A 15,000-nucleotide genomic window follows, 5' to 3' on the forward strand; every position below is an offset into this window, starting at 1 on the left:
CCATTCTCTACAGTACCATTCTCTACAGTACCATTCTATATAGTACCATTCTCTATAGTACCATTCTCTATAGTACCATCCTCAATAGTACCATTCTCTACAGCACCATTCTCTACAGTACCATTCTCTATAGCACCATTCACCACAGTATCATTCCCTACAGTACCATTCTCTATAGTACCATTCTCTATAGTACCATCCTCAATAGTACCATTCTCTACAGCACCATTCTCTACAGTACCATTCTCTACAGTACAATTCTCTACAGTACCATTCTCTACAGCACCATTCTCTATAGTACCATTCTCTACAGCACCATTCTATATAGTACCATTCTCTTCAGCACCATTCTCTACAGTACCATTCTCCACAGAAACATTCACTATAGTACCATTCTCTACAGTACCATTCTCCACAGAAACATTCACTATAGTACCATTCTATATAGTACCATTCTCTACTGTACCATTCTCTACAGTATCATTCTCCACAGAAACATTCACTATAGTACCATTCACTATAGTACCATTCTCTACAGTACCATTATCTACAGTACCATTCTCCACAGAAACATTCACTATAGTACTATTCTATATAGTACCATTCTCTACAGTACCATTCTCTACAGTATCATTCTCCACAGAAACATTCACTATCGTACCATTCACTATAGTACCATTCTATAAGGTACCATTCTCTATAGTACCATTCACTATCGTACCATTCTATAAGGTACCATTCTCTACAGTACCATTCTCTATAGTACCATTATCTACATTACCATTCCATAGAGTACCATTATCTACAGTACCATTCTCTATAGTACCATTATCTACAGTACGATTCTCTATACTACCATTCACCACAGTACAATTCTCTAAGTACCATTCTCTATAGTACCATTCTCTACAGTACCATTCTCTATAGCACCATTCACCACAGAAACATTCTCTACATTACCATTCTCTATAGTACCATTCTCTACAGTACCATTCTCTATAGCACCATTCACCACAGTATCATTCTATATAGTACCATTCTCTATAGTACCATTCTCTATAGTACCATTCTCTATAGTACCATTCTCTAAATTACCATACTATATAGTACCATTCACCACAGAAACATTCTATATAGTACCATTCTCTATAGTACCATTATCTACAGTACAATTCTATATAGTACCATTCTCTATAGCACCATTCACCACAGAAATATTCTATATAGTACCATTCTCTAAATCAAATCAAATCAAATTTTATTTGTCACATACACATGGTTAGCAGATGTTAATGCGAGTGTAGCGAAATGCTTGTGCTTCTAGTTCCGACAATGCAGTAATAACGAGCAAGTAATCTAACTAACAATTCCCCCCCAAAAAAACTACTGTCTTATACACAGTGTAAGGGGATAAAGAATATGTACATAAGGATATATGAATGAGTGATGGTACAGAGCAGCATAGGCAAGATACAGTAGATGATATCGAGTACAGTATATACATATGAGATAAGTATGTAAACCAAGTGGCATAGTTAAAGTGGCTAGTGATACATGTATTACATAAGGATGCAGTCGATGATATAGAGTACAGTATCAACGTATGCATATGAGATGAACAATGTAGGGTAAGTAACATTATATAAGGTAGCATTGTTTAAAGTGGCTAGTGATATATTTACATCATTTCCCATCAATTCCCATGATTAAAGTGGCTGGAGTAGAGTCAGTGTCATTGACAGTGTGTTGGCAGTAGCCACTCAATGTTAGTGGTGGCTGTTTAACAGTCTGATGGCCTTGAGATAGAAGCTGTTTTTCAGTCTCTCGGTCCCAGCTTTGATGCACCTGTACTGACCTCGCCTTCTGGATGACAGCGGGGTGAACAGGCAGTGGCTCGGGTGGTTGATGTCCTTGATGATCTTTATGGCCTTCCTGTAGCATCGGGTGGTGTAGGTGTCCTGGAGGGCAGGTAGTTTGCCCCGGTGATGCGTTGTGCAGACCTCACTACCCTCTGGAGAGCCTTACGGTTGAGGGCGGTGCAGTTGCCATACCAGGCGGTGATACAGCCCGCCAGGATGCTCTCGATTGTGCATCTGTAGAAGTTTGTGAGTGCTTTTGGTGACAAGCCGAATTTCTTCAGCCTCCTGAGGTTGAAGAGGCGCTGCTGCGCCTTCCTCACGATGCTGTCTGTGTGAGTGGACCAATTCAGTTTGTCTGTGATGTGTATGCCGAGGAACTTAAAACTTGCTACCCTCTCCACTACTGTTCCATCGATGTGGATGGGGGTGTTCCCTCTGCTGTTTCCTGAAGTCCACAATCATCTCCTTAGTTTTGTTGACGTTGAGTGTGAGGTTATTTTCCTGACACCACACTCCGAGGGCCCTCACCTCCTCCCTGTAGGCCGTCTCGTCGTTGTTGGTAATCAAGCCTACCACTGTTGTGTCGTCCGCAAACTTGATGATTGAGTTGGAGGCGTGCATGGCCACGCAGTCGTGGGTGAACAGGGAGTACAGGAGGGGGCTCAGAACGCACCCTTGTGGGGCCCCAGTGTTGAGGATCAGCGGGGAGGAGATGTTGTTGCCTACCCTCACCACCTGGGGCGGCCCGTCAGGAAGTCCAGTACCCAGTTGCACAGGGCGGGGTCGAGACCCAGGGTCTCGAGCTTGATGACGAGCTTGGAGGGTACTATGGTGTTGAATGCCGAGCTGTAGTCGATGAACAGCATTCTCACATAGGTATTCCTCTTGTCCAGATGGGTTAGGGCAGTGTGCAGTGTGGTTGAGATTGCATCGTCTGTGGACCTATTTGGGCGGTAAGCAAATTGGAGTGGGTCAAGGGTGTCAGGTAGGGTGGAGGTGATATTGTCCTTGACTAGTCTCTCAAAGCACTTCATGATGACGGATGTGAGTGCTACGGGCGGTAGTCGTTTAGCTCAGTTACCTTAGCTTTCTTGGGAACAGGAACAATGGTGGCCCTCTTGAAGCATGTGGGAACAGCAGACTGGTATAGGGATTGGTTGAATATGTCCGTAAACACACCGGCCAGCTGGTCTGCGCATGCTCTGAGGGCGCGGCTGGGGATGCCGTCTGGGCCTGCCTTGCGAGCCTTTAACACGTTTAAATGTCTTACTCACTTCGGCTGCAGTGAAGGAGAGGCCGCATGATTCCGTTGCAGGCCGTGTCAGTGGCACTGTATTGTCCTCAAAGCGGGCAAAAAGTTATTTAGTCTGCCTGGGAGCAAGACATCCTGGTCCGTGACTGGGCTGGGTTTCTTCCTGTAGTCCGTGATTGACTGTAGACCCTGCCACATGCCTCTTGTGTCTGAGCCGTTGAATTGAGATTCTACTTTGTCTCTGTACTGGCGCTTAGCTTGTTTGATAGCCTTGCGGAGGGAATAGCTGCACTGTTTGTATTCAGTCATGTTACCAGACACCTTGCCCTGATTAAAAGCAGTGGTTCGTGCCTTCAGTTTCACACGAATGCTGCCATCAATCCACGGTTTCTGGTTAGGGAATGTTTTAATCGTTGCTATGGGAACGACATCTTCAACGCACGTTCTAATGAACTCGCACACCGTATCAGCGTATTCGTCAATGTTGTTGTCTGACGCAATGTCTGAAACATCTCCCAGTCACGTGATGGAAGCAGTCTTGGAGTGTGGAGTCAGCTTGGTCGGACCAGCGTTGGACAGACCTCAGCGTGGGAGCTTCTTGTTTTAGTTTCTGTCTGTAACAAGAAGCTCCCACGCTGAGGTCTGTCCAACGCTGGTCCGACCAAGCTGACTCCACACTCCAAGACTGCTTCCATCACGTGGACTGGGAGATGTTTCGTATAGCACCATTCACCACAGTACCATTCTATATAGTACCATTCTATATAGCACCATTCACCACAGTACCAATCTGTATAGTACCATTCTCTATAGTACCATTCACCACAGTACCATTCTCTACAGTACCATTCTCTATAGCACCATTCACCACAGTATCATTCCCTACAGTACCATTCTCTATAGTACCATTCTCTACAGTACCATCCTCTATAGCACCATTCACCACAGTACCATTCTCTATAGTACCATTCTCTACAGTACCATACTATATAGCACCATTCACCACAGTACCATTCTATATAGTACCATTCTCTATAGTACCATTCTCAATAGTACCATTCTATATAGTACCATTCTCTATAGTGCCATTCTCTACAGTACCATTGTCGATAGTACCATTCTCTATAGCACCATTCACCACAGTACCATTCTATATAGTACCATTCTATATAGCACCATTCACCACAGTACCAATCTATATAGTACCATTCTCTATAGTACCATTCACCACAGTACCATTCTCTACAGTACCATTCTCTATAGTACCATTCTCTACAGTACCAGTATCTATAGCACCATTCACCACAGTACCATTCTCTATAGTACCATTCTCTACAGTACCATACTATATAGCACCATTCACCACAGAAACATTGTCTAAACGGCCATTCTCTATAGTACCATTCTCTACAGTACCATTCTCTACAGTACCATTCCCTATAGTACCATTCTCTATAGTACCATTATCTACATTACCATACTATATAGTACCATTCACCACAGAAACATTCTATATAGTACCATTCTCTATAGTACCATTATCTACAGTACCATTCTATATAGTACCATTCTCTATAGCACCATTCACCACAGAAATATTCTATATAGTACCATTCTCTATAGCACCATTCACCACAGTACCATTCTATATAGTACCATTCTATATAGCACCATTCACCACAGTACCAATCTGTATAGTACCATTCTCTATAGTACCATTCACCACAGTACCATTCTCTACAGTACCATTCTCTATAGCACCATTCACCACAGTATCATTCCCTACAGTACCATTCTCTATAGTACCATTCTCTACAGTACCATTCTCTATAGCACCATTCACCACAGTACCATTCTCTATAGTACCATTCTCTATAGTACCATTCTCTATAGTACCATTCTCTATAGTACCATTCTCTATAGTACCATTCCCTATAGTACCATTCTCTATAGTACCATTATCTACATTACCATACTATATAGTACCATTCACCACAGAAACATTCTATATAGTACCATTCTCTATAGTACCATTATCTACAGTACCATTCAATATAGTACCATTCTCTATAGCACCATTCACCACAGTACCAATCTATACAGTACCATTCTCTATAGTACCATTCACCACAGTACCATTCTCTACAGTACCATTCTCTATAGCACCATTCACCACAGTATCATTCTCTATAGTACCATTCTCTATAGTACCATTCTCTATAGTACCATTCTCTATAGTACCATTCTCTACAGTACCATTCTCTATAGCACCATTCACCACCGTACCATTCTATATAGTACCATTCGCTATAGTACCATTCTCTATAGTACCATTCTCTATATTACCATTCTCTATAGTGCCATTCTCTACAGTACCATTCTCTATTGTACCATTCTCTATAGTAACATTCTATATAGTATCATTCTCTATAGTACCATTCTGTATAGTACCATTCTCTATAGTATCATTCTATATAGTATCATTCTCTATAGTACCATTCTATATAGTACCATTCTCTATAGTACCATTCTATATAGTACCATTCTCTATAGTACCATTCTCTACAGTACCATAATATATAGTATCATTCTCTATAGAACCATTCTATATAGTATCATTCTCTACAGTACCATTCTCTATAGTACCATTCTCTATTGTACCATTCTTTACAATAACATTCTGTATAGAACCATTCTCTACAGTACCATTCTCTATAGTACCATTCTCTATAGTACCATTCTCTACAGTGCCATTCTATATAGTATCATTCTCTATAGTACCATTCTCTACAGTACCATTCTCTACAGTACCATTCTCTATAGTACCATTCTCTAGAGTACCATTCTCTATAGAAAAATTCTATACGGTACCATTCTCTATAGCACCATTCACCACAGTACCATTCTATATAGTACCATTCGCTATAGTACCATTCTCTATAGTACCATTCTCTATAGTACCATTCTCTATAGTGCCATTCTCTACAGTACCATTCTCTATAGTACCATTCTCTATAGTACCATTCTCTATAGTACCATTCTCTACAGTACCATTCTCTACAGTACCATTCTCTATAGTACCATTCTCTATAGTAACATTCGATATAGTACCATTATCTATAGTACCATTCTATATAGTACCATTCTCTATAGTACCATTCTATATTGTACCATTCTCTATAGTACCATTATCTACAGTACCATAATATATAGTATCATTCTCTATAGTACCATTCTCTATATTACCATAATATATAGTATCATTCTCTATAGTACCATTCTCTATAGTAACATTCTATATAGTATCATTCTCTATAGTACCATTCTCTATAGTACCATTCTCTATAGTACCATTCTCTATAGTATCATTCTATATAGTACCATTCTCCATCGTACCATTCTCTATAGTGCCATTCTCTACAGTACCATTCTCTATAGTACCATTCTCTATAGTACCATTCTATATAGTACCATTCTCTATAGTACCATTCTATATAGTACCATTCTCTATAGTACCATTCTCTACAGTACCATAATATATAGTATCATTCTCTATAGTACCATTCTATATAGTATCATTCTCTACAGTACCATTCTCTATAGTACCATTCTCTATTGTACCATTCTTTACAATAACATTCTGTATAGTACCATTCTCTATAGTACCATTCTATATCGTATCATTCTCTATAGTACCATTCTATATAGTATCATTCTCTATAGTACCATTCTATATAGTACCATTCTCTATTGTACCATACTATATAGTACCATTCTCTACAGTACCATTCTATATAATACTATTCTCTATTGTAGCATTATCTATAGTACCATTCTCTATAGTACCATTATCTACAATACCATTCTCTATAGTAGCATTCTCTACAGTACCATCCCATATAGTACCATTCTCTACCGTACCATTCTTTACATTACTATTCTCTATAGTTCCATTCTCTATAGTAGCATTCTCTACTGTACCATCCCATATAGTACCATTCTCTATAGTACAATTATATATAGTACCATTCTATATAGTATCATTCTCTATAGTACCATTCTCTATAGTACCATTCTGTTTAGTACCATCCTCTATAACACCATTCTCTATACTACCATTCTCTATAGCACCATTCTATATAGTACCATTCTATATAGCACCATTCTCTGTTGTACCATTCCCTACAGTCCCATGGACAGCTCCTTTCACTACAGCCCTCTAGTACTGAGCAAAATACTGTACCTATTCAGAACCATGGACAGCTCCTCTCACTACAGCCCTAATGTACTGAGCAGCATACTGTACCTATTCAGAACCATGGACAGCTCCTCTCACTACAGCCCTAATGTACTGAGCAGAATACTGTACCTATTCAGAACCATGGACAGCTCCTCTCACTACAGCCCTAATGTACTGAGCAGCATACTGTACCTATTCAGAACCATGGACAGCTCCTCTCACTACAGCCCTAATGTGCTGAGCAGCATACTGTACCTATTCAGCCCATGGACAGCTCTTCTCCGTACAGTGGCAGTATAAGTGGTGTGGTGTGCCCATATGCATTATGTCATTATTTGCAGTCTTTTCACAGTGCGTGTAGTACCTCACAGTCCTGTTGTGCTACACTGAAAGCTTCAGCTTTTTGGACAGCTCTGCTTCAGCACCATGCTGGCAAAACACATTGTCTCTCTGCTCTTTCTCAGACTCAGAGGGAAAACTACTTACTGCTAACCCTTCGTTATACAGTGCATAAAGACTACCACTGACCATTTCACAATGCATCTACCGTACAATACTGTTCATTACTCAACCCTAGTATAGGCCTACCATTGAACCTAAAATGGTTATTTTGCTCTCCCCATAGGAGAACTCAATGAAGAACCTTTGTGGTTCCAGGTAGAACCATTTTTGTTCCAGGTAGAACCCTAATGGGTTCCAGGTAGAATCCTACCCAAAAGAGTTCTACCTGGAACCAAAAAGGGTTCTCCTATGGGGACGGTCGAAGAACCCTTTTGGAACCCTTTTCTTGTCTTTTTCTAAGAGTGTAGAGACCACTATTACTGCCATTCATTTCACCACACATAACACACTGGACAGAGGTACAGTACTCAACTACCATTACAACATTAACACAACAAGTCATTCTCACTCGTTATATACCAACATAGTCAACAGACTCTAGTGTAATGCAGTCATCTATTTCACAATATTTTGTTATCATACAATATGGAACCCTATGCTCGCGTTCCATTTCACAATAAGTCTACAATAAGTCTACCATACAAAACAATAATGTATGGGATTCAACTATATCATTACAACTCCATCATTGGCAAGGAATGTAGTTGTTAGAGGTAGCAAAGCAAGCAGTGAAGAGAGCTGTGCTACAGTCAATGAAAGTCATTTATTTCACATGAAGTCTACTGTCCAATATTGTGGTGCCCCTCTGCTCATCCAGACAACGGTACAGCCCCTACAGTCTGCCCTGTAGAACAGAACTCAGCTGCAGTGCAGTCTAACTGCTTTGAGGCGTTGGCACCTGTATCAATATGATGGTCTGCTCCGGGACACTATAAGGATATGTTCCTGTGCTGCTACCTCTGATAATGACATCATCATTTCTTTTTTTGTGTTCATTGCATTACATATTAACGGTAGGCCACCGTTCTCTCATCAACGTCTCTGTCCCATTCCCCGTCAAACCCGCCACCCGCAAAACCATCAGCCATCGCCATCAACCGCGGTTATGACACCGTCTGTCAGAAACTATGTCGGCATTTGTCCTTTTAGAGCCGTTAAATTATACACGCTCTCATATTGAAACGATAATAACCGGGGTGATATGGCTTTTACTTAATCATGTCTCTGGGTATAGAATGTGTCCGTCAGGCCTAATAGGCACAGGTCTAGGATAAGATCGTATCTTAACCATTATGAGTGGAATATGTAAAAACTGGTCTGAGATCACAGGTCTAGGATCAGATCGTATCATCACAATTATGAGTGGAATATGTAAAACTGGTCTGAGATCACAGATCTAGGATCAGATCGTATCATCACCATTATGAGTGGAATATGTAAAACTGGTCAGAAAGCAGCGTTTATGAGGAGACCTCAGCCATCAGTAAAGACACAGATCTAGGAATAGTTCCCTCCCACCAGGTTGCATCTTAACCAGTACGAGGGGAATATGTAAAACTGTTCTGAGAGCAGTGTTTATGGGGAGATGTAGAAATATCCTCTCTTATACAGAGTACCGCTAACAATCACTAGGGGGCGACCTTGGTCTCTAGAATGTTGGGAAGATTCCTTCAGAAGGATTCTCTCTCTCTCTCATCCCACTACTAGAGTGCCAGTCTGATTTTGTCACAGAGAATCAGAGAAGACAAGTATGGTAATTCATCCAGCAGTATCTCTAGCGTTTTGTCTGTGAGACTTGTTATGTTACAAAATCATCTAAACACCATATTGCTTAAATCCAGTCTACAATGGTCATGTCTGTTTGTATTACGGTCCCGTAATTGCTGCGTGACTATCTATTAAATACGGAATCGGAAGCTTATGTTAATTACCCTCAACGACGTTGTGTCTGTTTGTATACTCCAATAAGTGGGTCAGGAAGGACGCTTAGATTGCAGCCTTCCTCTCTTTCTGTTTATCCTTTTTTGTTCCTTTCTTTTCACATCACTGCATAGACTGATGCTCCGTGCCAAATTGCACCTTACACCCTACGTATAATGCACTCCTTTTGACCAGGGCTCGTGGTAGTGCACTATAAAGGGAATACGGTGTCATTTGGGACGCAGGCACATAGCCTATTAAACCATATGGCTTACGAATCAAATAAGTAGGTTAGGGTGATGAAATGAGTTTCATTGCTAAGGTCGGAGAGAGTGGGCTAATGATGAAACAGTGAAGATAGCGGTACTAACATGCTAAAGGCTATTAGCATGGCTTTGGCTATGCTACATTAAACGGAATATGAATGAATGGAGCATTATGGGATGCTCCATTCAGACACCCTATTCTCTGGGTAGTGCACTATTTTTTGACTAGGGGCCTATATGGCTCTGGTTAAATGTAGTGCACTATATATAGGGATTGTGGTGCCATTTGGGATACAAACTATATGCATGTCTGTCCTTGGTATGTCCTTTATAAACGAATGATCGTTGTGCCGAAAGAAGGAAGATTGCAATTAAAACATGTTGAATCATTTGCTCCAGTTTTACAGCTATTTTTTTTACAGCTTTACGTTAATTATATGTCTTCTTCGTTGTGTCTTTACCGCACCAACAGAACAGAATATTGATCCATACTATCATATTATTTACAACGATAGTTGTGCGGATGAAGGAATTTGGGAATGAATACAAACATGTTTATAACTGATTCCTTCCTCCCGTTTTAGTTTAGTTTTTATTATTTGTGTAGTGTATTTGAACAAAACAGAATCTTGAAAGACATCATACATTAATCATGCTTATTGATAACTTGACAGGGGACGGGGTTAATTAAAAAGTTTCGGCAATCTTCAATCCCGTTTGTTTTGACCGCCAGAGGGCACGTGCGTCATGACGGCAGGTTGGAATTGGCAACATCCCCAAGCTTTGGTTCTAGGTTACTACATCAATAACCAACGGTCACGTATCATAAGACAGAAGACAGACTACTGACTACATCCTAGCTGCTGACTGGTCACCAATCACAGATAGACCGATAGAGAATGCGAAAGCAAATGTTGTGTTGACCATTCAACATTACATGACGACCTGGGCATGAATGAGTCAGTGTGAGTCACGGACTAGTACAGGCTACATCATCATCATCATCGATAGCCTATATGATTGCAGTCGAGTGTTTGCTTGACAGTACGGAAGGATAATCAGTAGAGATTTGCGTCACTGGAATAGAGCGCTATATTACCTGTGGTCACGGACTGTTTTGGTCTGTACCTCACACACACACACACACACACACACACACACACACACACACACACACACACACACACACACACACACACACACACACACACACACACACACACACAACTCTACTGAGGCTTTCATTTTAAACAGCAGCTATTGAAATAAAACACTCATTCCATCTTTCCCTACAGGGTTGTTGTTGCTTTCCTGGGCACAGTCTCTAGTCATTACCTTCGTGTTCATTCATCAAACTGAACCGAGGAAGAAAACAACACAACACATTACGATGATGAATAGGCGATTTCTACAATATTCACTTTCAAAATTCGCTGGCTGCGCTTTTAACTTAAAGCCATCATGTACCGGGAGCCTATGCTGCTTAAACGATGCTTTGTGCCAAGACGTTACCCGTCGACGGATTTGCAAATTCACATTCCACCCGTTGCCCACTAGTTGACTATTTCATTCACGGGATATGTGCAATATTTTATTTCTCTCCGGTGTGTCGGTTGACTGGGGCTTCATGCTCGTGTTTGCACGGGGCTGGGGCAGTGGCTCGAGCGCCACCACCGCTTGATGGCTCGTGTTATTAGTAAAGAGAAGGGTCCGGGCAGGTCCGTGGGACGGTGCGCGCTGGCTGGCATTCCCGTGCCCCAATCAGGAGTAACCTCGTCGGGTGTCTGCGGACACTATTGGCTGGTGGGAAAAGATGCTGTGCGCAAAACCAACCCCGCTCCCCTTCACTCGCTTTACAGGAGTGGAGCAGAGAGGATCATCCGCTTTCCTTGCTGCTCAGCCGCACTGATTATAGAGCGAGAGAGAAAAAGCGAGAGAGAAAGTACAATTTGTCGTGTATTTACATGTTGGCAAACCGTGTTCAAGTTTAGGATTTTAGGCGAATGGTGCTTTCTGGAGTTATGCATTCGTGAAGGACTGTTTTTACATTTTTATGGCACTTAGTTGGGACTTGATACGTGTGAGGATTCCATCTGTGGGTGAGGATTGTATTATGGTCTACACGTCTTGCCTCCCTCTGCCTGCTGAGATGTTGGCGTTTCGGCCAAAATTCACAAACCTGGACTGAATATATAATTTGTTTTTGCTGAAAGAAGAGAGGATCAAATGGCCGTGATTCTCACGACTCAAATACAGGAATGCTTTCCGGTTGACACGACGACGCAAAGAGGGAAAGAAGGAATAGCTGATTTGGGTTTGGGTAGCAGCCGTAGTTTTATTTTCATTATTGCAGCTTTTGATTCTGCCTTATTCCTGCGAACCGAAGCTGGGATGGGAAATGCTTAGTTCGAGTAAGAAATCGGAGTAATACCCACGATATATATCCAAGTGCACTTGAGAGAGGAAGAGTGAGAGGAGTGGAAATGATTTTGTTATTCCCGCTCCTTCTCTCGGTCTTGCTGGATGGAGCCGTGTGCCAGCTGCGCTTCTCTCTTCCGGAGGAGCAGGAACACGGGACCGTCATTGGGAATATCGCGGAAGATTTGGGGTTGGACATCACCAAACTTTCCGCCCGCCGCTTCCAGACTGTGCCCAGCTCGCGGAACCCTTACTTGGATGTGAACCTGGAGAACGGGAATCTTTATGTTAAGGAGAAAATAGACCGGGAGGAGATATGCAGGCAGACAGTACCGTGCAACCTGCACCTCGAGGTGTTTCTGGAGAACCCGCTCGAGCTTTTCCGCGTGGAGATCGAGGTGATGGATATCAACGACAATCCCCCCACTTTCCCTGAGACAGACATCACTGTGGAGATAACGGAAAGTGCCACCCCAGGTACCCGGTTCCCGGTGGAGAATGCTTTCGACCCAGACGTCGGGACCAACGCGCTCAGCACCTACGCCATAACGAACAATAACTATTTTTACCTGGATGTTCAGACACAGAGCGACGGGAACAAGTTTGCGGAGTTAGTGCTGGAAAAACCGCTAGACCGGGAGCAGCAGGCGGTGCATCGGTACGTGCTCACGGCAGTAGACGGAGGCGTGCCACAACGGACGGGCACCGCGCTCCTGGTCGTTAAAGTCCTGGATTCCAACGATAACGCACCCGTCTTCGACCAGTCGGTGTACACTGTGAGCCTACGGGAGAATTCACCAGTGGGCACTCTGGTTATTCAGCTGAACGCCACTGATATAGATGAAGGGCAGAACGGAGAGATAGTGTATTCATTCAGTAACCACAACCCGGCGCGGGTAAAGGATCTTTTTAAAATCGATGCCAGGACGGGGAGAATAGAGGTGTCTGGGGAAGTGGACTATGAGGAGAGTAGTACACACCAAATATATGTCCAGGCTAAAGACCTGGGAGCAAACGCCGTGCCCGCGCACTGCAAAGTCATGGTCAAACTGGTCGACGTTAACGACAACACACCGGAGATCAGTTTCAGCACGGTGACCGAGTCTGTGAGCGAGCAGGACGCCCCAGGCACAGTCATAGCTCTCTTCAGCGTCACCGACCGGGACTCGGGCGACAACGGGCTGGTAAGCTGCGAGATTTTGGGTGACGTTCCTTTCAAACTCAAATCTTCATTTAAAAACTACTACACCATAGTAACGGATGGAATATTAGACAGAGAAAACGCAGACTCGTACACAATCACCGTTGTAGCCAAAGACCAGGGGCTCCCCTCCCTCGCCACGAGCAAATCCATCAAGGTACATGTTTCCGACGAGAACGATAATGCACCCCGCTTCACGCAGCCAGTTTACGATGTGTATGTGACGGAGAATAATGTACCAGGTGCTTTTATTCACGCGGTGAGCGCCGTGGACCCTGACGTTGGTCCGAACGCCCTCATTACCTACTCCATATTGGAGTGTGACATCCAGGGCATGTCCGTCGACACCTATGTGTCAATCAACCAGGACACTGGTTACCTTTATGCACTGCGTTCATTCGACTATGAACAGTTGAAAGAGTTTAGCTTTATGGTGCAGGCCAAAGACTCCGGGAGCCCAGAGCTCTCCTCCAACAGCACCGTTAATGTCATTATTGTGGACCAGAATGACAACGCGCCGTCGGTGATAGCCCCTATCGGTAAGAACGGCACCGCCAAAGAACACCTGCCGCGCACCGCCGAGCCGGGCTACCTGGTCACGCGTATTGTCGCCATGGACGCAGATGATGGCGAGAACGCACGGCTCTCCTACAGCATTCTGCGTGGCAACGAGATGGGCATGTTCCGCATGGACTGGCGGACGGGGGAGCTGCGCACAGCACGCCGCGTCTTCACCAAGCGCGACCCACAGGGCTCCTACGACCTGCTGATTGAGGTGAGGGACCACGGCCAACCGCCACTCTCCTCCTCGGCTAGCGTGAGTGTGATCCTGGTGGATAGTGTGATAGATGGACGGAGTGGAGACCGAGGAGGATCTTCCTCCAAGTCCAAAGAGACCTCTCTGGATCTCACCCTCATCCTCATCATCGCCTTGGGTGCCGTCTCCTTCATCTTCCTCCTGGCTATGATCGTGCTGGCTGTTCGCTGCCAGAAAGACAAGAAGCTGGACCTGTACACGTGCCTCATGGCGGGGGAGTGTTGCCTGTGCTGCAGCCCGTGTTGCTCGCGCCAGGCGCACGGCAGGAAACAGAAGAAGCTCAGCAAGTCGGACATCATGCTGGTCCAGAGTACCAACGTCACCACCGGTGTGGGCGCTGTGGGCCAGGTGCCTGTGGAGGAGTCTGGTGTCAGCGGCGTCGGGATGGGAGGTGGGTTTGGTTCCCATCATCAGAACCAGAACTCCTACTGCTACCAGGTGTGTCTGACACCGGAGAGCGCTAAAACGGACCTGATGTTCCTGAAACCATGCAGCCCCTCGCGCAGCACCGACACGGACCACACCAACCCCTGTGGGGCCATAGTGGCCGGGTACAGCGACCAGCAACCGGACATCTTATCCAACGGGAGCATCCTCTCCAATGAGGTAAGGCTTGGTTTCTATT

General features: G+C 43.8%; 1 protein-coding gene across 2 annotated transcripts in view; it reads left to right on the plus strand.

Annotated features, from left to right (window-relative positions):
• Positions 1-11,476: 11,476 nt before the first annotated feature.
• LOC112217858 (protocadherin-10-like) overlaps positions 11,477-15,000 on the plus strand; it is a 35,631-nt gene continuing 32,107 nt past the window's right edge. The window contains exon 1 of one of the 2 annotated variants that reach the window (XM_042313151.1): positions 11,477-14,981. In XM_042313151.1, the coding sequence (XP_042169085.1) occupies positions 12,423-14,981 (2,559 nt within the window). In that variant the 5' untranslated portion in view covers positions 11,477-12,422. The remainder of the gene's footprint in view (positions 14,982-15,000) is intronic. The other variant, XM_042313150.1, reaches the window with a different exon arrangement.

Source organism: Oncorhynchus tshawytscha, unplaced genomic scaffold (assembly GCF_018296145.1).
Source record: "Oncorhynchus tshawytscha isolate Ot180627B unplaced genomic scaffold, Otsh_v2.0 Un_contig_9117_pilon_pilon, whole genome shotgun sequence".
Classification (NCBI taxonomy): Eukaryota; Metazoa; Chordata; class Actinopteri; order Salmoniformes; family Salmonidae; genus Oncorhynchus; species Oncorhynchus tshawytscha.